Here is a 25985-nt window from a genome sequence, read left to right as displayed (position 1 = left end):
TATAAAATGCCAATAATATTTAAAAATCTGGATTTATAGAAGCACCACAGCCACATAAAGAGCAACATAAAGATTTTTGTAAAAGTATAAACTAAACTAACCAAAGCAAACAATTTATAAAAGTGTAATGGAATTTTTGTATCTTGCTTTTTTAAGTTTCATTATGGACTTTACCGATAAGTCATGTTAACTTGGTGGGGCCCATGATTCTGTAATTATTACGTGTATAATAAATAAATAAAATTACAAGTAATTTTCCTAACCTTTTTTTAAGAGACAAACATAATTTTAGTTAATTAAAATTTAAGTTCAGTGGAGGTTGTTGACCAAAAATGCCGAGTACCATAGTATTAATTGATTTAAATGTAACAGTTTAGTATTCAAACTCAGTCACTGTGTAACTAAATAACATGTAAAGAAGAAATTGTAGATTTAATCTAGTAAGGACTATATAGTGCACTCTTGTAGTTCCGAAGCTCTTAGAGATTAAAAAGAGGTGCCAGACAGGGGAAAGAGAGGCTCAGCCCTCACTTCTGTTATCTAAACCTAGGCACGTGATTATCTAATTTATAGTCTGTCTGGAGAAAAAACTGGGCCCCTGGTTCTTCTGGCACTACACTATACAGACCAACACTGTGGACCAGGCAAACTACTTTATTTTAAACCTGTTGTGTGCTTTATAATTGGCATACGGACACTACTTTTATTAATTTTTTTTATGTAGTAATAATTTAAAGAAGTATGAAACCTGCCTGCACGAAAAAAATAAGTCTAAAGACGACAGAAGTTGTGATACGTTTGCAGTAGTGGAATGATAATTTTTAATTTAGCCCTATAAATTTAATAGTTAGCTTTACTACTATTTCATAAGTACAGTTATTTTGCACATTTTATTTATCTTTGGCTTTATATGTGTACTGAAATTAATCGAATTGAATGAAAATTAATAATATTTAGAGTCAATGATTTCACAGGACAGTAATGATCATTAGGGCTTGTGTGTTCGCGTGCGTGAACGCTTAGACCGGCGAGGGTCCATCCTTCAGAGGCCATCGCTCTTCGGACAGAGTATAGTGCTCAATGAGACATTGAATTAGAGTTTTTAATATTGCTTTATTTCTTTGTAGCAGTGGCGTAACTAAGCGGAGGATGAGGGGGTAGAACACCCTCAAAGCCGTAATTATTTTTTCAAATATATGTATAGCAGCAAAACCGAATTTTTTGAAATGCAATAGTTAAATGTTTTACTTTGAAATTTAGGCATACATAACGTATTTAAAGTCGGATTAAGTCCAAGCCAGATTTAAGAAAAGACAGTATATGAACAGATTTACCCCCCAAAAGCCAAGTCTAGTATGTCAATGCTCTTTGGTGGTAGTAAATATGTGTATCGCAGCATTATGCAACTTTTTACATGTCGTGCGATGGACTGGAACAAAAGTCCGTCAAAAAAGGGGGGGGCGGTGAAGGGATGACCGATACAACAAAGTTTCACCAGACAGAACGTAACAATAGATGTTGTGCATAAGAAAGATGAACTCCTGTTATTTTCTTACTCTAAATCAATAAAGCTTTTTCTTGGACTAAGAGGGAATATGTATCAAGTTACAAATGTTTAGGACTTTTCTATCTTAATAGGAACGGCTCCATAGTAGTATAAAATTACTCTTAAGTTGTTGCACAGACGTCACAATCCTAGCGGTATTGTTTGCAATTTTATTGTTTTCTTTCGTAATACATTGAAAGAATCTTATGATCTTTATCAATTAAACTTATGACTCTCAAGGCAAAAAAAAAGTTAACAATAATAGTATTTACCAGCGGCTTTGCACGCAATTTTATAGGCTTTGCAGCACTTCTGGTTGACGTGAATTATATTTCCGACGCCAACATTGGGTTTGCCTTGTTGCCAACGATCAAGAAGTATATAGAGCCTGCATACACACGTATGAGAAGTCCAGTTCAGGGAAAAATACATCTAAGATGGGTTTGTTATAACAGTCTTTAAATTTATTGTAAAAGTCGGATAGTAAATTTTCCTTCCATATCTGCATTACAATAATGATCAAGCACTGCATACTTAATATTTGCTAAAATGTACCGTTTATTTTACAAAAACTTTAATTTTTCTTATCTGCAATTTTTTATTGCTCTGTGTTCATCATCCAGAAAAGGTTGAAATAAAAAGTGTTCTTATTATCAAGCTTCATAATATATACTAAAAAATACGGCGCAAAAGTCACTGGACAGTTGGTTAAAAGAAGAAAAAAATAACAGTAAGTACGTAGTTATAATAGTTTTCGTCCGTGATGTTGGTATTACTAAATGTTGGTAATTATGCCTTTTTAAGTTGGCAATACAATGCAATGAAACACACAACAATCGAAACTAGTGAGTTCATCTGTGACACGTGTTTAAAGCTGTAGTCCCCGAATTATTATTTTTCTAATAGAATTTTTGTTAAATAATGTGGACGAAAGAAGAAAGGGACTTTCGCGTTAAAAACATTTTATAAAAGTGGTTGCTACTGCACCTTCCTATGGGGAGTTGTCAAGGACTCTTGTTTATTCTCGAAAAAGCCTCTTACTATTGACGAACCTGAAAGACTACATACATGACGCATTTTATGATTTGGACAATGATCCCACACTATGCCGTAGAGTATTGTAACAGTATTCCAGAAAGACTTCAAAGATGTATTAAATGAAGACGGAAAACAATTGAATATAAAAAAAATAATTTTGTAAGTATTGTTTGTAATAAAAATAATTTCAAATAAATTCTAGTCTTGTTTTAACCAACTGTCCAGTGACTTTTGTGCCACACTGTATTGTATCAATGCTAAGAATAATTATACTAAAATAAGTGTAATAAAAATAAATCACGTATCTAATTTATCAATGTTTAAAAATAAACAGAACAAAAACAATACAGTAATAACAGCCCATCAATGGATGTGAAATAATAAGCGATCCTACATTATCTGAGGATCAATAACAACAAATAAACTACAAAAAAGAGCCTATTTTAATAATCAGATAATAAGAAGCGCCGAAATAACTATTAATGAATGCCAAGATACGTGATAATCATAGAGAAACTAAATTTTGTTATGTATAAAAATACTTTTAATATCGATTTCGGGATACTAGAATTGATAAAATCGCTACAGAATTTTACTTCCTAATATATGACACTATACAAATATTGTGAAAATTGGCAAATTTATCTCTGATAAATCCATTTAAACAATAATGTAATTTAATTATATAACACGAGATCTCAAGAGATATGCAGATTGAAACTGACATTTCATTAATTCAGTTCATATTCTTAAAATAATAACAAATGTTATATTATTGGCCTCTTATTGCCTAGGCGTTAGCGAAACTCGGGGACGAAAAAATTTATTTTTGTTTATTTTTCTATCCGCTCGATATCTAGACAGCTAATTGCAGGGTTACAGACTTGAAAAGTTTCGTGAAGTTTCAAAATGCAAGATCGATTTGGATATTAGTGAATGTCCCCGGTGAGATTTGGCTGAGCTTTAGCGAAGTTGAACTTTCCGCAAGAAATTTTGTTATCACTCAGTTTAGATTCACATTTCCTGTCAAACTTCTTGTTCCCTCTGTTTCTTTGTCTGTCTGTATGTATTCTGCAGGACAACTTTAGAACGAATCGAGCTATGGACTTGAAATTTTGCATAAAGCTTCATTTCTATACAGGCAACATCGACTTTGATAGTGATAAATGTCAGTCCATGGGATTAGGCTGAGCGTTAGCTAAGCACGATTATCTGCAGGACACTCGAGATCAGATTAAGCTATAGATTTGAAATTTTGAATGAATTTCCAGTGAAGTCTCTCCCTGAACACTTGGTCTGGCGTACTCCTGAGTTTTTTTATCACCCAATAAAAACTAGTAAAATCTGTTAGTTTCAAAACTTCTACAGTTTCCCATTTAATTTGCATACATTCCTAGCAATGATGTAATGTGAACTAACCAGTCTAATCTATAAGATGACAGCTTTCCAGTCAAGCAATGAACCAAACTTTGCGTGAAATTAGTCCTATAACTGGTTTCAAACTTTACATAACGTGCCGTGTGAAATTTATCCAAATGATCTAAACAGGCCAGGCGTTCATTAAAACCAGTTTGGAAGATAACTCTGGTAGAAAGTTAAGTGCTGGTGAGACATTTCCCTGCACAATTTCTGGACTGACATACCCGAAACCGGTTTGATGATCTTAACTAATAGTCTTGACTTATTTAGTTTGTTTTATTGAGACGCTAAAAATCCAAGTATTTTACTTGTAACACATTGCATGTACTGGTAACATGATAAGAGTAGATCTACTAATGAGTAAATTTTATAAGACCTGTAGCCTTCTTTTTGTAACATAATACTAAAATTTGGTAACTTGATATCGGACTTAGAGAATGGTTTCGGAAAGTAGCTCCAAACTTAGACCCACGGCCCCGAGAATGCACACAGATATTTTCTGAAACGGCGACCTTAATACAATCCAATATGAAAATTATCCCAGACAACGATGTTTTTTAACAAAGGTTAACATATATATATATATATATATATATATATATATATATATATATATATATATATATATATAAGGTTATAGGAAGAAAAATTAAAGTGCGCCGAAAAAAGACAAAAGTAAAAGAGTTAATACGAGTATAAAACTAAAGCTAAATTTTAAATTAAACTAAAAAAATATTGAGTTAAGCTCCATTTAGAATTCAGTTGCGTGGAGCGTCTGAAATTTCACACTGGAACTGAGTGACTCCTAGAATCAGGAGTCCACGTCTGTCTGTACAGATCCATAACAAAATCGGCGACGAAGATGTTGAAAACGAACTCCTTGCATCGTTTCGACATCAGAAGCACCTAGGCTACAAAGAAGCTCAGTCTGGTTTCCAATATAGCCTAGATAAATATGTATTCTCATTGTCTCATCAGGTGTACAATTAAGTGAACGACGATGTTTTAGACTCTATCCCATAGCATGGTGGGGCAGTTGAGTTTTCTACACATAACGTAGCTATGGTGGGAAAAGTTGACTGAATTATGCACCTGATGACACAATGAGAAAATACCTCTTCGTCTAGACTACATTGGATAGCGGCTGGATAACCAGACTAAGTTCCTTTTTAGTCTGGGTGTCTCTGATGTCGAAACGATGCAAGAGTTCGTTTTCAACATCTTCGTCGCCGGTTTTGTTATAAGGTAACCTTTTTCGATGATAACGTTACCTTCCATACTTAGATTTTAACGTCAAATGCAGAAAACCAATACTTACAACAAAAACTAGCAAGGGTTATCAAATCTCGAAATGCCTTCTTGGTTTCATCTAGATTACCTGTATGCAAGACCCAAATTCCAGTGAATAAGATTTTATGCAAAAATGTATGATTTCCATTGGTCACTAATGTCGTTAACCAATGATGACAACTTGATTGATAACATGATACTAAGAAAGTCGATCTTATCGTATAGCATGATTTATGGGTTATAACGTCATTCTAAATCGATATTAATCAATTAGTAATGTACATGTTGATTATCAGTAGGAAAGGTGGGCTCTGAATCGACATCGATGTGATCACCCACCGGTCGACAATGAAGTCGAGCACTGGCTAATTCCTGTCAAAAGTCAATTCTTTTGTTCGACAATCAATTAGGCAACCTTCGGCTCAATATCAATCTCTCATAAGTGAATTATTATTTGTAATGTCGAAATACCTAACGAAAAGGACCACAATTCTTAATTAATTTTTATTTATTATAATTCAATAAATATACTATTTAACCACATAGTTAGAATTGTGGGATGTTATAAAGCCCCAATGCTTCGTGAATGTTCTAATACCTGATCAGAACATTTGATCAAGATTGGTCGGCTGACATCAGGTATGTTTTGATTGAAGATTTTTATTTTGGAAATCGCCTTCTAGCAACAACAAAATCGATTCCGGTGCAATTGGGTCGGCGATGGGAAGAGCATGAAGATGAGCGAGGAAGTGTTGGCGGCAAGGGATGTTGTATGGTGAAGTGCATGATGGGAAATTTGCTCAGCGCAAGCGCAATCTAGAGCCAGTTATAAACACTACAGTAGGCTGATAACGTGTCGACTCAGTACGCATATACCAGTAATAAAGTCTAGTTGTATTATTGGTTTCCACAGCTAGTCTGACTGGTCCAGTGGTAATTGTTCAATGACAGGATGAATATTACAAAAGTTGATGATAAATATGTATTTTACTTAGCTTTATTTTTAAAAAGTCGAAGGAGAAATTCTTTTACGTAAATAGGTTTTACGAGAATGCTTCATGATTTTTAGGACTTACTTCTTCGAATGGATCTGATATAATGCTTGTACCTATATGTCTAAATAAGTTACCTAAAACTGGAGCTCTATACACGTAAATGAATCCACCACATACCTGCGAGAAGAGTGCTTTTCTGTTGACAGTGGATAAATGCAACTAAATGTAAAAAATTGAACTATTTCTGTTTTGTCTAAGGTTTAACCTTTGGTGCAATACTATTACCCCAATCATTAAAAGCGCATCCTTTAGTTATTTTCACTAACTAATTTTTTGGATCAAATACGAGCATGCGACTGAAAACCTAACCTTATTTTGGATTAATTTTGGGTAGATTAGCATAGAATTATACTAGGCTTACGCAGCCGGTATCAGAACAAATACCTCAGTTTTCCGGTCACACACCGTCGAAACATCGTTAACTCAATTCAATTCTTGAAAATATTGACCTGACTGTCAAAAGTCACCTTGAGCCTAAATGTCAATCTGCAACTGACAATAATACATGTCTGCCTGTATAGGTGAATTGGAGGGAACGGACCTGTACCATGATTGGCTGAAACTTAACTAAACAACGGGCTATGACCAACAGTGATCAATATTGGTTTGTTTATCACTGGCTGCCAGGCTTTCGATAATCTGATGCTTTGTTGGAATTATTTTCATTTTTTTATTATTTGAAGATTTTATTTATTATCCTTCGATAATAACATGATATTTTTGCAAGATCTTCAGTTTTATTGTTTTGTTTCCCCAATGTACGTTGAGAGGGAAACTCTGATGATGGTCCAAATGCATCAGTATGATGATCTGAGCTTATCGAACATATAGTAAGTTCATTAATACATTCAAACATCAAATATGATGTCAGTCCACGTTTAACGGTCATTTCGCCTTCAACATAATTTTTTTAATCTTACGTAGATCTTTACAAAAAAATGATGAATGATTTGATCTTTGTTGCTTTTTCATCTAAAAAATGAAACTAAATTATAATAAATAAAACAGATATTACTAAATTCGACGATATCAGGTCGCTTTATATGTTGATCTCAATGATACGGCAACAAAACTCAGATAATTGTTTCCAAAAACCTTATTTCTGTACATGTTGCACTTTTTATATAGTTATACTAAATGTTATTGAGGAAAAAGTTCAAAACCATCTGCAAATTTTTCTTGACCTCGCGGGGAATCGAACTCGTAACCTCTCGGTTAAAGGAAAACACCGCAGCCTTACCTCTACGCTACGATGAAGGACGATATCGAACGTACGTGTCTGGATGATGACGTCACCCATACCACAACAATGGCTCTATAGCCTTGACTTCCGGGAAGGCCGACCGGTTGAGATGCCTTTCTCTCCAGAAACTTCACAAGTAATCCTGTCATTATACTCATCATCCATGTACTATACGACTTTTATAGTTGTTTGTCTAAAGGCCTTGCTAGTCCAAGGTAATCAACCGACACTTAATTTTATGCGATGTTTTAAAATCTAATTTACACTTTCTCCGTTTATTTGTAAACGTTTTGTTTTATTGCTTCTGCTCTATGGAAGATTTCTAAAAGGTCTGGGTTGACTAAGGTGTTATTTTGCACTATCAGATTCATAAAATATTTATGCAAAATCGAAATCCAAACTAAATTAGGTAAGAGTTGTGTAGGTCATGTGTTGTGTAATAGCTTTTGTTGATGCTGTATACAAAGGTTTCAAATCTGTAACTCATTTAATTCTTAAGCTACGTTAACACTCAACCAAATCTCATAGGGCCATGCATCATATGAAACACGATGTTGCCTATGTAGAAACAGAATTTCAAGTCAATAGCTCAATTTGTCCTTGATATATTCTGGGGAAAAATGACAGACATACGGAAAAATGTTTCCAACCACCTGAGTGTTAGCAAAAAATACAGTATGCAAGTCTATAACTTAATTTGTCTTAGGTATCATGCGGATGGTTGGCAAGAACGTACTCAGGAAAACGATTTTGGGGGTCAAGACAACTGATTGATATTTTCCCAAAGTGGACACAAAGTAAGGCCTCATTTTGTTCGTTAAAAAGTTCTTGACCTGTATCTATGTTGAGCACGATCTTCCAGCAGTACATTTCAGTAATAATGAATTATTTAAATAATAATAATCGTTTACTAAAACGTAATTGAAATAATTGAAAATTTGCGGTGGGGGGGTCCCGACCCCAAGGGGCCCCAAGGGGGCCTTGGGGCGAGGGGTTTCCAAGGGCCCTCGCTGGCTACGTCCTTGATGGTTAAGGGACATTCAACATCATCAAACTTGATGTTGCCCAAATAAAATCAAGTTACATGCAAAATTTCAAGACAATAGCTCAATTCGTTCTCGGAATCTCCTGCGGATATATATGCTTTGCTAACGCATGAGGGATAACTTGCTTTCTTCAGCCAAATCCCACCAAAAGACATGCGCCATAATCGAACTCGGTGTTGTTTATATAGAAATGTAGCTTTATGCCAAGTTTCAAATCTATTGGTCCATAAATTCGCGAAATATTGTGTGGACAGACTTACAGAAGTAAAAGTTTTGCCTGCACCCTGAGTGGTATAACTCCAATGAGATAAATACGCTGAATATATAATATTGCTTAAACTTTCTAAAGTTATTGGTCAGTCACCCAAAATTTAAATTTTGACTATAAAAATCTAATAAAACTTGTGAAATAATAAATAATAGAAAATATTAATACTAAAACGTAAAAATGAAACTTTGGAACTTTTTGAACAAAACATATTATTCTGGGAAATACACAGATACGTCATGTGAAGGAACGTTAGCAATCTTCTGCTGGATTGTAGGACTGTAGGTCCACGCCCAGTTTGACGAGGGTGTTTGACGTCACTTTTTTCTGCAAGGGTAGGACAGTTAGTCCACGCCAACACCTGTGGACTAACTGTCCTACTTTGCAAAACTGACCTGGCCGTGTATTAGTTTTTTACCTGCACTTATTCTTTATTCTGGTCAGTGATGCTTCCACTACATTCGCACAGCGTACTGCTAAAGCAGTAAATATTTAACAACAGTTTACTCAAGCTATTACATATGAAGTGGATTACTAATAGGGATTTATATCTTAACGAATTCCATATAGCATTATATTACTGTCTGATTAATTTGGCATTGTTCCTAATGAATCATAAACATCTAAAGTTAAATGTGTATTAGTTATTCCTTACATTGGACCATCGTTAGTATAATACTGTATATGCCAGTAGACACGTTACTCGTTGTACACGTTAATTGAAATGGATGGTTTATTGTTTTATTTAACATTGTTAATAGTTACAATAACCATTTAATAAAGTTGTACCAAATTAAGTTAAATAAAATACCTATACGAAGACAAAAATATTTTATTACCTTAAATAGTAACTTTTGGCATATAATCCAAACAGTAACGAAACATCTGCCTACAGAGACATACTAACTTACATAATAGTGATCTCATGTTCCCTAACGATAGGTTGTAATAATCACTCAAAATAGGAATTCGATAAAGAACGGCTAAAAAATTTCTCTAGTTTCATTTCAAACTTCCAATTGCTATTAATCGCTATATCCCGCTGCGACGAAAGTTTAGCGTTACTTCAAATAGTGATCCCGAACGACAGGAGATTAGTGTGTTTAATTACTAGCAGTTATAAGTGACTTCGAACCCTCCAAATTCTTAAATGTATTTTTAAAACCCTATTAGGCTTATTCTCCTTTAAAAAAAACCGTTAACCGTTAAACGTTTTTCCAATTTGGAGTTTAGTTAATAAAATAGCACAAATTGCTGTAAGGGTTTTGAAAGATACACGATTACAATGCATGGTAAAAATAGTAGTTCCCCGCGGTTTTGCATGCAATTTCGTAGGGTTTCAAATGAGTTCTTCTGATTCGAAGTGAATTAATATATCCGACGCCAATGTTGAGATTTCCTTATTTTTACGACCAAGTAAATATGTCTTAACGGCAATCGTAAATTATTCCAGACTTAATACATTTTTGTGCCCTTTGTTTCCTCGAACTAAGGTACATAGAAACTTCTAAGAAGCCTATTTCTTTCAAAAGTCAAATTAAACTATGCGTAATATATTTTATAACAGTCTTTAAATAAAAGTTATATAGTACATTCCTTTGATGTCTGCACACAGTACTCACCATGCATACTCTATATTTACTAAAGTGTACACTTAAAAGTAGACTTTTAATAAAACTTGTAGTTTTCTTATCTAAAATATTTGTCTTACTTGTGCTCAACAGTGGTTGCAAAACGTTTGAAATAAGAAGTGTTGTTATTATCAAGCTTACTCTATGCTTTCACGACTAAATGTAAGGAAATTTAAAAAATAGTGATCAAATTAATGTCATATATGATTGTGCTTACTATAAAACAGTTGTTTACACAGAAAAATTGACTAAAATTAACAGGCTCTTTTACTATTATATAAATATCTTGTTCTCTTTACCTGATTTTTTCTGTGCATTCTTACGATATTTTAATCGTTGTTCTCCTAGTCGAAGCGAAAACGTATCCAATAAAACAAAGACCATTATAATCGTCACAGACATTCTTAAGTTAGAAATGGCGTAACTAACCTGACTTTATTTTTGTGTATATCATTTTGTTTTAATTCTTTCTGCGGCTGTCTTATGTTATGTACTGAAAAACATTTAGCGCAGATATAGAGTTTAGATCTCGAAACATCCATTCAAGTGCTGCAGTGTGAGTACGACGATCCCTTGTCAACCCCTCGTCAAAAGAAACCCGCGAGTCGGACAGTAGGTCCCAGGCCGGGACCGTGGACCCACTGTCCACGCCTTAACACCTTCAGCCCGACGGGATAAATGAATCAAATATTTTCCCCACTCAAAAACCCCGACGTGCGCCACCGGTGGCACATGCCGATCCCCCAAAACCCCGACGTGCGCCACCCGTGGCACACTCTTATACGGCATTTTAGTTTGTTTTAAACCAAGCCGTAGTTTTACAACTTGTTTTAGATGACTTTGTCGATACATATGGAACCTTTTACAATGTGCTCCCAACCGGTGGCGCACGTCGGGTTTTGATAAAGACCTTTTTTAGTGGAAAAAAATACAAAGCAATAAATTTGAAACTCAAGATATTTTAATTAAACATTAGCTTTCCTATTACAAATGGTGTTCAGTTTAGTGCTTGGAGTTAAAACACTCTAAGCACATTGTAGGAGTCTCATCGCACCCTTTGCAGTAAGTTGAAACACGTTTTGCGTACGTCCTTGCTGCTTTGGCCCCCCTTTCTTCCTTCATTTTGCTGTAGCAGCTGACACACCGTTTTTTCTGTAAGGAATAAATCTAATTGGATGTTTGTACTTTCATAAAACGTATTTAATTATATTTTTATCAAATATATGGGAAACCATGTTGAAATAAACTTTACAAATTCATAGCAAAAATGCAGATCACTAATTTATTGAACTAAATTGATGAACATGCAGGTAAATTGACGAAAACTAAGATCCATTAGTTTGGATCTAAAACTAGTATGTAGTGTTATTGTTGTTATAAGACGTAGTGTAGATATATTGTAATTTTATATAAAATTAAAATGAAATATTTTACCTGGTTTCTCTTGCAGTCCCTTCACGCTTTGAGAGCACATGTTTTAGTTTCTTGGTACCTTGCCTGCCATCTTGGGGTGTTTGAACAAGGGCTCCAACATTTTCTCCTTCAAGGAGATTTCGAAGTATTTTTTCTCTGAAAGTGAGCATACAACAATTTTTTTGGTTTAATGAGTACTTGTTATGTAGTACTAGTGCATTCACTACACAAGTACCTAGGAGAAGATCCAGTGCAACTTTTTTGTACCAAATGAGAGTCTTTCTGATAGGAGTGTAATAAGAGGACATCTGATCTGAAAAGTCCACTCCTTTTTTTTGCTGCATTGTACGCCATGACACATTGATGGTTTCATGACAACCTCGCCTTTCTTTGTTGTTTTTTTTGCTTGCCACAAGAGTAGAAAACGTCTTCAGGGCGAGTGGTTATCATCAGTACAGGCCTTTTGTCATGCCATTTAAGTACTTTTACTCCTGTACTGCTTTCTTGACAAATTACTTCACCTTTGGCTAATTTTTTGCTAGTGACTTCTTTTGGATTGCCTTTTCGGTCACTTCGAAGGGTGCCACAAACATAAGTTTTCTTCTCAAGCAGAGTGTTGGCCAACCTTGTGGAGTTGTAAAAGTTATCTGCAAACAGTGTTCTACCCTCATTTAGAAATGATTCCATCAAATGCATGACAATTTTATCTGCATGTGCCTCTCTTGCAGTTACGTCTGACTTACCAGCGTAAATTTTTGCTTTTAAAGTATACCCATCAGTGGTACAAATCTTGTAAATTTTGACTCCATATTTATGAGCCTTTTTTGGCAAATATTGTTTAAAAATCAAACGCCCTCTCCATGGAACCATAGACTCGTCAATAACTAGTGACTCTTCAGGTGTTACCAGACTTTCAAATTTTGCATTTAAATGATTGAGCAGTTTCTTTATTTTCCACAACGAGGCTCTTCAGTTGCTGGTTCCTCATTATTTTGGAAATGTAGGCATTTTAGGAGACAGTCAAATCTGTCTCTGCTCATAGTTTTCTTGATGACACTATTTTGGTACATGGGATGTTTGACCAAGTACATTTGTCTTTGAGGCAATGGGGCATATGCCCATGATCATCAGTACACCAAAAAATTTGTGTATCTCTTCAGTTGTACAATCAACCCATCTAGCCATTGCTGAACGCTTTTTTTACAGGCTTTGAAGCAAGGTACTGATGTGCATACCTGTTAGTTTCCAAAACAATCAAATTCAATAATGTATCATCTAGGAACTGTTATAAATTTCAAATGGATCATTTAAATTAAATTGGCCAACAGTTTTTAAGCCTGCATTTCCTGTGAAAAGGATATGATCTGCATGTCAATTTTGGTTCTGTCCACTCTAACTTATTTTCTACATATTCACAATGAACCTTACAAACTACATCTTGTACAGGGTCACTTACATTTTCAATATTATTGCCTTCTTCGTCTCCACTCTCCTCTCTAACCCTTTGATATTCCTCATCTACTTCCATCAATTCCAATTCATCTAAATCACTAACAACGCCATCTTCTTCATTCAACTCCTCTGCACTTGTTACATCACTTTCCTCATCTGATGGCATATATTCACTGCCACTAACTGAAAAATCGGTCAAAGAACCGATCACTAAAGTCATCATCAAGGGCGTCATCGATGTCTGATTCATCCATTTTTCTAAAATAAAAATGAACTCACTGAACTTACAGCAACACAGAACAATCTCTACGACAAGAAGACAGGTAATGGCGGCTTATAAAGAAGGTCTGATTCGTATTGTTGCTAATAGAGCGCTATAAGTAGCTCCGGCAAGTGTCGCACTCTTAAGGCTGCCAATAGAAGCTTCTACGCGCACTATTTTTTTGTCACTAATAGAGTGCGCCACCGGTGTAGCACGTCGTCTGAGAAAGTACCTTTCTTCACCAGGGGATGACGTTGCGCCACCGGTGGCACATACTTTAATGTGAATTAAATATGATAAATATTGATTCATACGTATTATATAACATTATAGAATAATAATATGCGAATAAAACCGTTCCTCATGAACAATACTAACGTCGGGGTTTAGAGTAGTCTATGTTATTAAAAACATCGAGAATTATTGATGTTGGAATTTTTTGAGCGTGCGCCACCGGTGGCGCATTTCGGGGTGAACGTGTTAAGAAGTAGGTAAGAAATGCTTCCGGCAGTTTTATGACGTGGACCTACAGTCCGTTTACCCTTCTGCTGCATTTTGAGGCTCTCCTTTTAGCATGGGTAATAAAGTTTAAAACTGAGTTACAAGTAGAAAATCCATAAATCCACAAATATATTACTTCAGAAACTTAAATTTCTGGATGACAATGCTAATGAATTATTAAAAATACGATTACCTTCCGTTTATAACGAATACTATTAGTTTATAACTTATAGGTATTCAATGTATATTTTTTTATTTATTCACGATACTCTGTCTTGAATAAATTATACACCAATAGTACTTAACTTCACGTTTCTGAAATGAAGCATTTTTGGATTTGAGAAGAGTTCCTATTTACCATACAATTTTCAACTTTATTCTCATGTTAAAATCGAGCCTGTGATGCGCGACGACAGCAAAGCAAACTAGTGTGTCCTTATATAAAAACCCTGATTTAGTAGAGCAAAGCCTACAGTTTAACGCAATACAACAAGCATTGCTTTGTACACAAAAGTTCTTTACTTTTCCCTGAATAAAATGAAATAAAATTTATTTCCACCAAAATTACAAAAATTTCTGGACCATGGTATGTATTGTAAAATATAGTAAAAATAATAAACTAAAGAAAAATATGCACCATTTGAGTGATGGCGATTCCATATCAGTTACAAAAAGATAAAACATTCTTGTAACAAAAAATAAGTTTCTAAAAGAAACCATTAAGATAATTTGCTTCCTAAAAACTGTACAATAAAATGCAAGAGCAAAGAGACTCGTACATGGGTTCTGATGGGCTGTGCGTAGACCCGAGTTGTAGATTTGTATGTTTTGTATGTGAAGTTTGTGTTTAGTTTATAGAAATTTAGCTATAACAATAATCAAGCAGAAGTTTCCAAAAAAGGGTAGTAAATAAATATTATTAAAAACGTCATGAGAGTGAGAAAACTAATAATAATAAAATGATATGTGGAACGGATCCTCCCTTCATCCGTTTATTAGTAGACGGAATGGAACGATCTTACTACTAATCTTTTCTATGCCCTTTATTTTGTACAGGGAGAAAGTATTTCAGAGATGTTCAGTACTTTGAAGAGGGTTTGTCTAGCTAGTACAGACCTCTCTGGTGTAAGCTACAGTACTTCATAAGCAAATTGTGTACGTTTTACATAACCTAGCAATCTTAAGTTAATTACAGCAGGGAATGTGTGTCAAACTGTAGAAGTGAATGCTGTAACATAAGCTGCCTGCTGTTTAGAGAGTATGTATGTGCTGGGACAATTAAAGTTGCTCAAATTTGTCTTAACTATCCTGAAGTTGTAGTATCAAAGTTTTTTTAATCTCTTTTAAGCCTCAGCGTCAGCTATGCCGGCTTCGAAGTGCACTGGTATTTTTATTAAAGTACAAAGTACATGATTGGACCTCCCCGGGATTTGAACTCGTGATCTTTCGGTTAGAGGGTCGTGACTATAATAACCATTAGTCTACGGAGGAGGACAGTTTCAAAGTTACAAACAACATTAAAAACATTATTTAATAGTGTCACATCTGTATAATATGTTTATTGGTGTACATATTAAATCTGTTAACAACTCTTGCAACAGTTGTTGAGGTCTGTTCTTGTGTTACAAACACCAGAATTAAATTTCCACGAAGATTTTGAACACGATATTTATCAAACTAAATCAGCAATACAATTTGTACAATTGAATAATAACATATACAGGGTGTAAATTAAGTCCTGATACGCCTAGATATATTCCAAACGGATTGATATATCGATGTAAAAACTTCAACATACGTATTAAAATGCTTTTATGAACTTGTTGAAGGAAAACAATATTTCCCAAAGGGGGGGGGAGGTCATTTGACATTTTCAAATTGCAACCCTTATCTTGTGACATATTATTTGGAAGGTAAATTCAAAAGAAACAATTACATGATCAAAACATCTCTACGATGATCCTAGCAAAAGTTATGGGCAAACAACCCCTTACATCTAAGGGTGTTAATTAAGTGCTGATACGCAAAGATATAGTATAAACGGATTGAGATATCAACGTACAACCTTTACCAGACTTATTACATTATTTCTTTGGATTTTTTGAGGGTAACAAAATTTTCACCCTCCTTTTCAAAGGAGTGTAGAAGGGGGTAACTATAAAATTTCAAATTGCAACCCCCACCTTGTGACAAATCGTATTAAAGGTCTATTCAACAGAAACACAATGACACTAAGAAACCACCTGTACGCCGTTTCTAGCAAAAGTTATGGGTAAATAATCCCAAAAAATCTTTAGGGACAATGCCAATGTATGTTCATGCCATTGTGTTTCCATGCCGTTGAATAGACCTATAAAATGACATGTCACAAGATAGGGGTTGCAATTTAAAATTTTAAAGTTACCCCCTTCTAGCCCCCTTTGAAAAGGAGGGAGAAATTTTTATTACCCTAAAAAAATTCCAAAACAATAATTTAATAAGTCTGGTGAAGGTTGTACATTGATATTTCAATCCGTTTGGAATATATCCAGGTGTATCAGGACTTAATTTACACCCTGTATATACGAGTAGTTTTCATGTATCCGTTTTGCTTTACATAGTTATTACGTTACAATGATTCATAAACGTTTGGTTTTCAATGGAAATCACGATTTCGGGATCTTAAAAAAAAGATGAAAAGATGATCTTATTGAAATGCTTGTCCTTCCAGTGTACATATTTCTACACGGGGTTTGAACCAGTGTATGTATTTAGGCATTGTTAGATTCTAATCTAAACCAACACACAACAATGATGTGTCAAAAATAATTCAAGCAAGTAAATTCGTGAAGACAGGCGTTTTCCATATTTGAAATGTTTTGATTATTAGCAAATGTTTGCCTAAAAATAAGTTTTTGTAAAACAATCTGAATTTTCTCAAACACTGTTTTAACAAATTCCACAAGGAAGATCGAAATCTACCCTCTTGCACAAGTGTCAAAAACCGTAATACCCGAGAAAATATGATACGTGAGGAAGAGAGTGGATTTTAATCCTTGAAACGCAGTGTTCTATTTTTATAACATATAATAATAGAGAGTGTTGATATCCTATCTTTTCAACTACATTCATCGTCAGTAGGAAACCTTAAACAAGGAATTCACAAGTAATGTTATAAAATTGCAAATACTTTACAAGAAATCAACACAAAATAAGAAGAAAAATTATTCTAAGACAATTAAAACCATAAAAAACGAACCTTTACAGTTATTTAACAAATCCGTTGTAAATTTAATGGGCTCATTTTTGTAAATTTACCATTGTTTACTTGGTGTTTTTTGGTTTTAACGTAAAGCAAGTATTAAAGGATTAAAGTATTATTATTATTATCTATTTTGCACTGTTGTTTTACCTTTACCTCTATATACTCTCAGATCTCAGAGGCAATTAAACCAATGCAAGTAACATGAAGCATTTCAGCATCTTTATAAGCACTCTATGGGCAGTTAATTCTACAGTTTCTATGATTTAGATTATCTTGAACTCTTTTATTTTAAACCTCTTTAATTCAGCATCAAAAACAGCAAAAAAAGTTGTCAAGGATACAATTCTGGGAAGAATCTCTCCACTACAACTGTGCTGAATGGTATATAAAAATGAAAATATTATATATATATGTGTGTGTGTGTGTGTGTGTGTGTGTGTGTGTGTGTGTGTGTGTTATGGTTCATATAATTTTGAAAATTGTTGTATACATAACTACTATAAATGTAACATGCTGAAAGCTCAGTTGAAATTTGGATTGGCGTTTATTTACATCTAAAATTTATAATATTGAATTTTAGCGTTTTTTTTAGTTTATTTCAAAGCTAGATTTCTTTTAAAACTACTTAAAGTGAAAATAAAAAACATAATTTCTATATTTGTCACTGTTATTTTACTGTTACATTATTGCTTGTTTCAGATGACGAAAGGTTAACGTCAATTTAGGAAAAAAACGAATAATGGTAACATAAACAAGTGATTGCAGAAATGTATTTCGAGACAGAGCCATGGCAAAATTAATTCACACCAACTTAGAGAAATTCATCAAATACACGTTCACCAAGAGAAGAACTTACAAAACATGTATTTACATATTGCTGATGGTGGCAACACTGATTGGGACGACAGTGTTGCGAACTAAGAAGTCTCTCTACGTGCTAATACCAGAAGATGAGGAAATCAGACTCAATGAGGTCACCCCTTCTCAGGTGAGACTTAGGTTATGTTGGTTAGAAGTTGCATTAAAATATACACCTTTATTATATTTTTGTTGGTACCAGTGGTGCAGAAAAAAGTACAGTGTTTACACTTTCTTTTTCTTTATTCTCATGCAGCATACTTCGTTACAAAGGCAGCAAAGAGTAAAGAAGACACACTTTTGAAAAACATAGAGAAATAATATCATTGTTAAACACTTCTTTTTAGGTTATGTGATAACTGAATAGCGCTTATCGAAACTTTATCTTCTTGGACATTCTTTTTTTAAGAACTGTAATACCTTATCTATATCCTTTAAGTACAAAGTAACCAATCAAAACAGCCTCTTTTACTCCCTTAATATTGCTTTTTGGCCTGGAAGTGTACTGTGTGCCGAAGTATAAAAATGCAGCTGTATATATGTGTGTTGTCTGAGATTATGTATGTATATATGTATGTTAGTAACCTATATATTTTTCTTTTCTTTTATTACTGTAGCACACCTTTGGCCATAATATTTTATTTTTTTGTAATGCTAATATAAATAGTTCTATTTAGAATTTAATAATAGGGAGTCCATCAAGAAAGTACTGTACAATAGTAAAATCGATCTAAAATATTCATTTTAAATTCAAGGATGGGACCTCATTACAAGCTCTGCTTTGTTGGAGGCCCTGTATTTCTCTAAAAGAAAGTAAAAATTTATGTTAATAGTATAATGTTATTGTTGTTTATATTTTGTTACAATATAATATGTTATATTTTTAATGTTATTATGTGTGTTTTGTCTTAAGGTCAGACTGAGCACGAGAGAGGCATTGTTATATTCTATTTTGTTTTCAACATATTTTGTTTTGTACTTTGTTCAAATTTGAAAAGAACATTTTCAAGAGGATTATTTTTGGTTTGACTGTCAAACAAGGAAAAACATCAGATGTATTACTTTCTTTAAGAAATAATTTTTTTTCTTTCTTTGGTTGTAGAGATATACTTACAACGTAGATTTAGAAGCAATATTGAAGAGATACAGTCTATTTAAAATCTGCGATAACATCAGTCAAAATGTTGGAGTCGTTATCTACACTGATAACACGATATCAGTATCCCGCCTTTAGCTGTGCCTGGGCAGGATATCCATGAGCCAACCTGTCACTGGACTTCGGACTTACCAGGGCCTCTTATTCAACTGTGACTGTGTGGCACTTTCTGTTCTATCAGCTCCTCTCCACATGTAGACATGCAGTCTTTGTGGAGAGTATTCTTTAAAATGAGATAAATGTAATTATTGTGCATCTGTTTCAAATTTGAATAAAATTTTTGAAATAGAATTTGATATAAAATATCTCATTTTATAAGTTGGAATCATATGAGTCAAACTTTCATAAATGCTTTTGTAAAATGTGTCAATTTACTTCGTATGAGTGTTTTAAGTAATAAATTTGACTTATTTTGTAGAATACCCAATGATAATAGGTGATAAACTAAAATAAAAAGCTGATCAATAATAGTATTGTTTTAAATGAGTTTTATCTGATGATCCTCCCTCATGTCTTAGAGCAGTTACTATCACAAAATAACAAATAAAGAAATGGTGAGCTTGCTAATCCATAGATGGGTAACTGGTGCTGAATTCTGCAGCTCATCTGATCAGCCATTGGTGGTGTTTCAGGAGCCATCCTTAATCCGCTGGTCCTTAGTAGATGTGTTACAGAGGGCTTTTTAGCCCTAAGTTAGCTGGAAAATTTAGACCTTCAACTTGTTATTACTGTATTATATTCAACACTGTCCAGGTGTTACAGTCTGATAAAAGTGATCCTCCTGCTGAAATGCCATATCTTTTTGGAGGGTTAAATGATGTTACAGAAGAGTAAAAGATTGCTTTTTTATGTTCTCTTAGGATAAGAATCTTATAAATTGCACTTAGTCCTATAAGAACCTTAGCGCTGCTTCCGGAGTGACAGGATATTCAGGATGGGTAAGGTTAGGGGGTAGGGGCCGCCTCCTATTGAGATCCATGAGGAAGAATTAGGGCACTAATCTCATGTTCTCCCAGAAAAAGGTGAGGCCAACTATGAACCAGCCTCTCTCCTGTGCTCTCCATGTGCTCCTCCTGGATATCCATAAGGTTGCCCAGATTGAAGTGACACATTGGTTTTTGCTGTGCCCAGTAGTAGGTTCAACTGGAAGGTATAAACCAGCCAGAAGTCATGCCTGATGGGTATTAAGAAAAAAAATTGCTTTGCACTTAACATTATTTCTTGCGTGCAGAGTACGCGGAAGGTGACTAAATCTCTGAGTGAGATGCTCGCCACGGTGCCAGAGCTGAGCGACCATGTGCTCTTCTTCAACCGCGTACCTAAGGCTGGCAGTGAAATGCTGGTGCTGCTGCTACAGTGGATGCAGGGTCTCAACGGGTACAAACATGTCCGGCTGGGAGGCGGCAACACCAGGCGGCTATCTCGTCACCAGCAGGTGTGCCACCTAGAGAATCTTGGTTTCTTGATTATGCTTTGATTTTTCAGAGCTTTTCCAAATAAAAGACATGATAAGGCCCCAGAAGATCCAATCTAAAAGGTTTAACATATAAAAGTAAATCAATAGGAAAATTCCAAGCTGTATAGGACTAATATATTTTACAAGTAAAGTTACAAAAACCTATTACTAAAGAAAATGTATATAGTAAAACCATGTTTCCATCGTACATCAACTACTGTTGGCGAGCTAGGAGAAACTTTGTGGTGACACAGGAACTATTGCTCTTGCTCATGAACAACTTCAGATTTATAAAAGTAGAGGGTCTATATTATGTCTGGAAACACCCAAATATATCCTTTAATAATTTAAATATAAATTTGAAACCTCTTACAATCGTGATAGAGATTGGGCATCTACTTTTTGGAACAATGTTTTGTTATGTCACACCAACGGGGGACGTCCTGCCGAGGGTATCGTGAATATTCTTAATGGAAGCCTATACCTTGTGATACATAATTTTAAAGGTAATAGCTTACTGAATTGAATGCCACAAACCGCATCTCAAAGGAATTATTCTATCAGAAAATAGAGCATTTTTAGTATTGAAAATTTACTGATGTTCAACAATGTAATTTTAACATGGTTCTTGCCACAAAATGTGTTACACTAATTTTTTAGCATTTTTTAAATGTTCACTTAAAATAAAATAAACAATTTATTTTTAAGCTGGTTTCATTAGTACAAATTTACCAGTTTTTATTACAATGAATAAAACTTATGAGTCACTTTCTCTGATTACTTATGAATCTGTACTTGGTGTTTTCCAGTCAGCAGGAAGGTTTAAAGAGACAAAGGTCACTAGCCTATGAGAAAACATTATTGTGTTATTAATCATCTGGTCTACAGGTTTCAGTTTGTTGAGCATGGAGCTTTCACTAGACAGGTCTAAGCTTGGGAATTACAAATGGACAAAGGTCATATCATTCCTGTCGAGTTAATCAGTGTCTCTGAAGCATTGCTGTCAACAAGTTATCTAATTACAGTAGTTCAGTTTTTATTTGGCATTTTAATGGAATTGTCTGAAAGAGAACGAATTACTCTGTTGATGATGCGAGGATATGGCGATCGTCAAAGATCTTATCGGGAAGTTTGTAATTTGTTTAATGACACTTTCCCAGAAAGGAATCCCATAAGTGTTTCAACAATATCAAAAACTATTGAGCGTTTTGAAATGACAGGGAGTGTACGTAATCGGCCAAAGTCGGGTAGGATACAATCTGCAACAGATGAAGAACATGCACTAGATGTTTTGCAAACATTTATTGAAGACCCACATACATCGCTCAGAAAAGCTGCACAGCAACATGATATGCACCCTATGTCTGTGAGTAAGATTTTGAAAATTAATAAATACAAACCATTTAAAGTTCATTTAGTCCAACAGTTAAGTGAGGATGATTACGACAGAAGAGTTGAGTTTTGTGAACTTGTGATGCGCAAATGTGATGACAATAGAGATTTTCTGACCAACATACTATTTTCTGATGAGGCAACGTTTTTCCTAAATGGCAATGTTAACAGGCACAATTGCCATTACTGGGCTAGTGAAAACCCACATTGGATTACTGAGTCCCATCCACAGCAACCACAAAAACTGAACGTATGGTGTGGAATTTTAGGTAACAAAATTGTTGGACCCTTTTTCATCAATGGAAATTTAAATGCCGAACTTTACTACAATATGCTCCAAAATGAAATAATCCCAGCTATTCAAATTGCATCAGGAGAATACTTTGATAATGTATGGTTTCAGCAGGATGGTGCTCCACCCCATTATGGGAGACAGGTAAGAGAGTATTTGGATTTAAGGTTTCCTCATAAATGGATTGGCCGAAGAGGAGAAATCGAATGGCCTCCAAGATCTCCGGATTTGTCACCAATCGATTATTTCCTATGGGGGTCATTTAAAATCCAATGTTTATAGAAGAAAGCCTCATAATTTGGAAGACCTAAGAAACAGGATTATAGAGGAGATTGCTTTGATAACTGAAGAAATGTTAGGCAACTCTGTCGAATCATTTTACACAAGATTGGCTCATTGTCAAACCGTAGAAGGAACACAGTTCGAACAATTGCTTTGACACCAAATGCAGGTAAAACGTTTGTTGTAAGACTTTTCTAACAGCATACATTATTTTTTATTTGTAATAAGAAATCAATAACATAAGGATTTCCATAATTGTACTGTAATAAAAACTGGCAAATTTGTGCTAATAGAACCAGCTTAAAATGAAATTTTTGTTTTATTTAATTGAACATTTAAAAAAATGCTAAAAAATTAGTGTAACACATTTTGTGGCAAGAACCATGTTAAAATTACATTGTTGAACATCAGTAAATTTTCAATACTAAAAATGCTCTATTTTTCTGATAGAATAATTCCTTTGAGATGCGGTTTGTGGCATTCAATTCAGTAAGCTATTACCTTTAAAATTATGTATCACAAGGTATAGGCTTCCATTAAGAATATTCACGATACCCTCGGCAGGACGTCCCCCGTTGGTGTGACATAACAAAACATTGTTCCAAAAAGTAGATGCCCAATCTCTATCACGATTGTAAGAGGTTTCAAATTTATATTTAAATTATTAAAGGATATATTTGGGTGTTTCCAGACATAATATACACCCTGTATATATATATATATATATATATATATATATATATATATATATATATGTATAAATTTGTATAAATGGCAATAGCCTTATTTAATTTCAATAAACATTGAATCATAAAAAGTACTTGCTCCGCCAGGACTCGAACCCGGATCTCTCACTTGCCGGGTGAATGTGCTACCATTACACCACAGAGCCCTCACTTGATACAATTCAATTATTTTGTATTTGGCCGTATCTGTCACATATGCGTTTAAATAAGCATATGTGACAGATACATATATACATATACTATGTGTCTTAAAAGCCCCCCCATTAGTATTTTTATAAATAGAGATGGAGTGATGTACTTTAGGGGTTGTTTATATGACCAGCTGAAGAGTTTTTTATGCATGAAAATTTCGACTTCCAATGAAAAATGACTGAATGGGGTATTTCAAAATAGGAACCCCTAGCAAATGACACCTTACATGAAAGAAATTATAAAAAGAAAAATAATGGTGTAAACTACAGGTCTCTCATGTCACTCTATCAAATGTGTTGGCCAATTAAGGCTTGAATTCTTTATAAAACCCCCACAGTTTAAATTATATTTAAAGTTATTATAAGGTAAATAAAACATTCGCTTACTAGTTATTTTGAGAACTTAATCATAAAACAAGTTATTACAAGAATCAACCAATAACAATAATAATACAGTATAGCATTTATTAGGTTCTGTTTTGTCTGACAGAAACCCATTAGGAAGTTCTGGGAATACTAATGGCTGGTTTGGCCAAGTTATTTCCTATTGTTTACCAGTTAGTATGTGAGACACATTAAGACCATTTTGACACAGTAACTGGTCTATAAACAACCCCTAAAGTAAATCACTTCCATCTCTATGTATAAAAAGGTTTATAGGGAGGGGCTGGGACTTTTAAGACACCTGGTATATATATAAATATATGAACTAACATTGACATATGAACAGACTGAACTAAATTAACTACATATTATGGTACATCCAAATAACGACTCTTATACTAATTGTACCTATTGTTGACCAATTTACTGATATAGAAGGGGAAAACCAGTTTAGAAATGATAAACATAAACATGTCTGGTAGAGATTCTCTTTGTAATGAGAAATTACAATTAATACTGAGTTTGTAATTTCAACAACCTTGAGTTTAGTCCAATAAGTGACTTAGTGTGTAGACTTTCATTGTTGATTTCAAATTTAATGAACAAAAATGTGAATGAATGTATCATGTGTCAAGATGTCTTGAGAAAGATTTCATCTGTAAATTTGAAATCATCCATGAATCTTCATGTCTTCATAGAGAAGAATGAGTTCTATGATGCTGAATAACCAACGATGAAATTTGGCTGAGCATTGTTGAAGCCTATCACTCAGTATGCTGACAGAATTGATCTTTTGTCTGCCAGGGCAAATTACTTTTTTGTATGATTGTCTGTGGTTCTATCTGTCAATAATTTAAATAATGTATGAAATTGAAATTTTACATTGAACCCCAGCGAAGCCTTTTACTAGACACATGGTGTGCCATATGGTTGCCTTGTTCTATTCATGAGTAACATACACAACACTGTGTTTAGTTGCATTTTATAACTTATAAAACATTTTTTACATTTTATTTAATCAACATTGACATATTCCCTCAAATCAGTTGACAATAACCAAGCTTAATTTTTGCCATTTCAACAAAAGTCTTATAAATTCATATACACCTCGTTTGAACTTTAATCCAAATCATGGTCTTGAATTCCAAAATGAGGGCGCTCAATAAAAGCAATTTTAAAGCCTGTAACTAAGGATATTTATGATTAGTAAAATTGGATTTCTCAACAATTTCAATTTCATAAACGTTTGAGTTTCAGTAAAATTTGTTAAGCACTAAGTTAGATCGTGATAAAGCAAAATTATAACTCTAGCCATGTAAAATTATAATTTTGTTAAACTGTTTAACCCTACTTGGTGATAGATATTTCTGAGATTAGCCACATTCAGGGTGATGTATCTAAGTGAATATGTGGAATGTAACGGGTTCGTTGGTATGTTACGAGAAAAAGAGATGCAAATATTCTGATAGTAAACAAAGTGAGATAGGACTAGGTATAATAATTATGTTATAAAAAAATTATAATTGTTATAAAATTAGGTTATGTTATGTTGTTTTTATAATTTTGATTTGTAACATTAAAATGTTTTCGGAATGTATAAAAGTGTATATGTTTTCTAGGAACAACTTGTAGAAAAAATCACTGAATCCCTTCACGATGCCACCATACCGCTATCATTTGACAGACATGTGTATTTCATCAACTTCACCTCTTTCGGCCGACAGTCGCCTACGTACATCAACCTGGTGAGGGACCCTGTGGATAAAGCTGTCTCAAGGTAAGCCTCAGAACATTTGCAACATTATGTAATGAAGTTGTAT

General features: G+C 34.2%; 1 protein-coding gene across 2 annotated transcripts in view; it reads left to right on the top strand.

Annotated features, from left to right (window-relative positions):
- LOC124367890 (heparan sulfate 2-O-sulfotransferase 1-like) overlaps nt 1-25985 on the top strand; it is a 47502-nt gene that overhangs the window by 6724 nt on the left and 14793 nt on the right. For both annotated transcript variants that reach the window (XM_046825080.1, XM_046825081.1), the window contains exons 2-4: nt 18108-18396; nt 20654-20857; nt 25785-25942. In XM_046825080.1, coding sequence (XP_046681036.1) covers nt 18196-18396; nt 20654-20857; nt 25785-25942 — 563 coding nt within the window. In that variant the 5' untranslated portion in view covers nt 18108-18195. The remainder of the gene's footprint in view (nt 1-18107; nt 18397-20653; nt 20858-25784; nt 25943-25985) is intronic.

This window comes from Homalodisca vitripennis, chromosome 8, assembly GCF_021130785.1.
Source record: "Homalodisca vitripennis isolate AUS2020 chromosome 8, UT_GWSS_2.1, whole genome shotgun sequence".
In the NCBI taxonomy this organism is placed as follows: domain Eukaryota; kingdom Metazoa; phylum Arthropoda; class Insecta; order Hemiptera; family Cicadellidae; genus Homalodisca; species Homalodisca vitripennis.
This window is presented reverse-complemented; position numbering and strand designations above follow the sequence as displayed.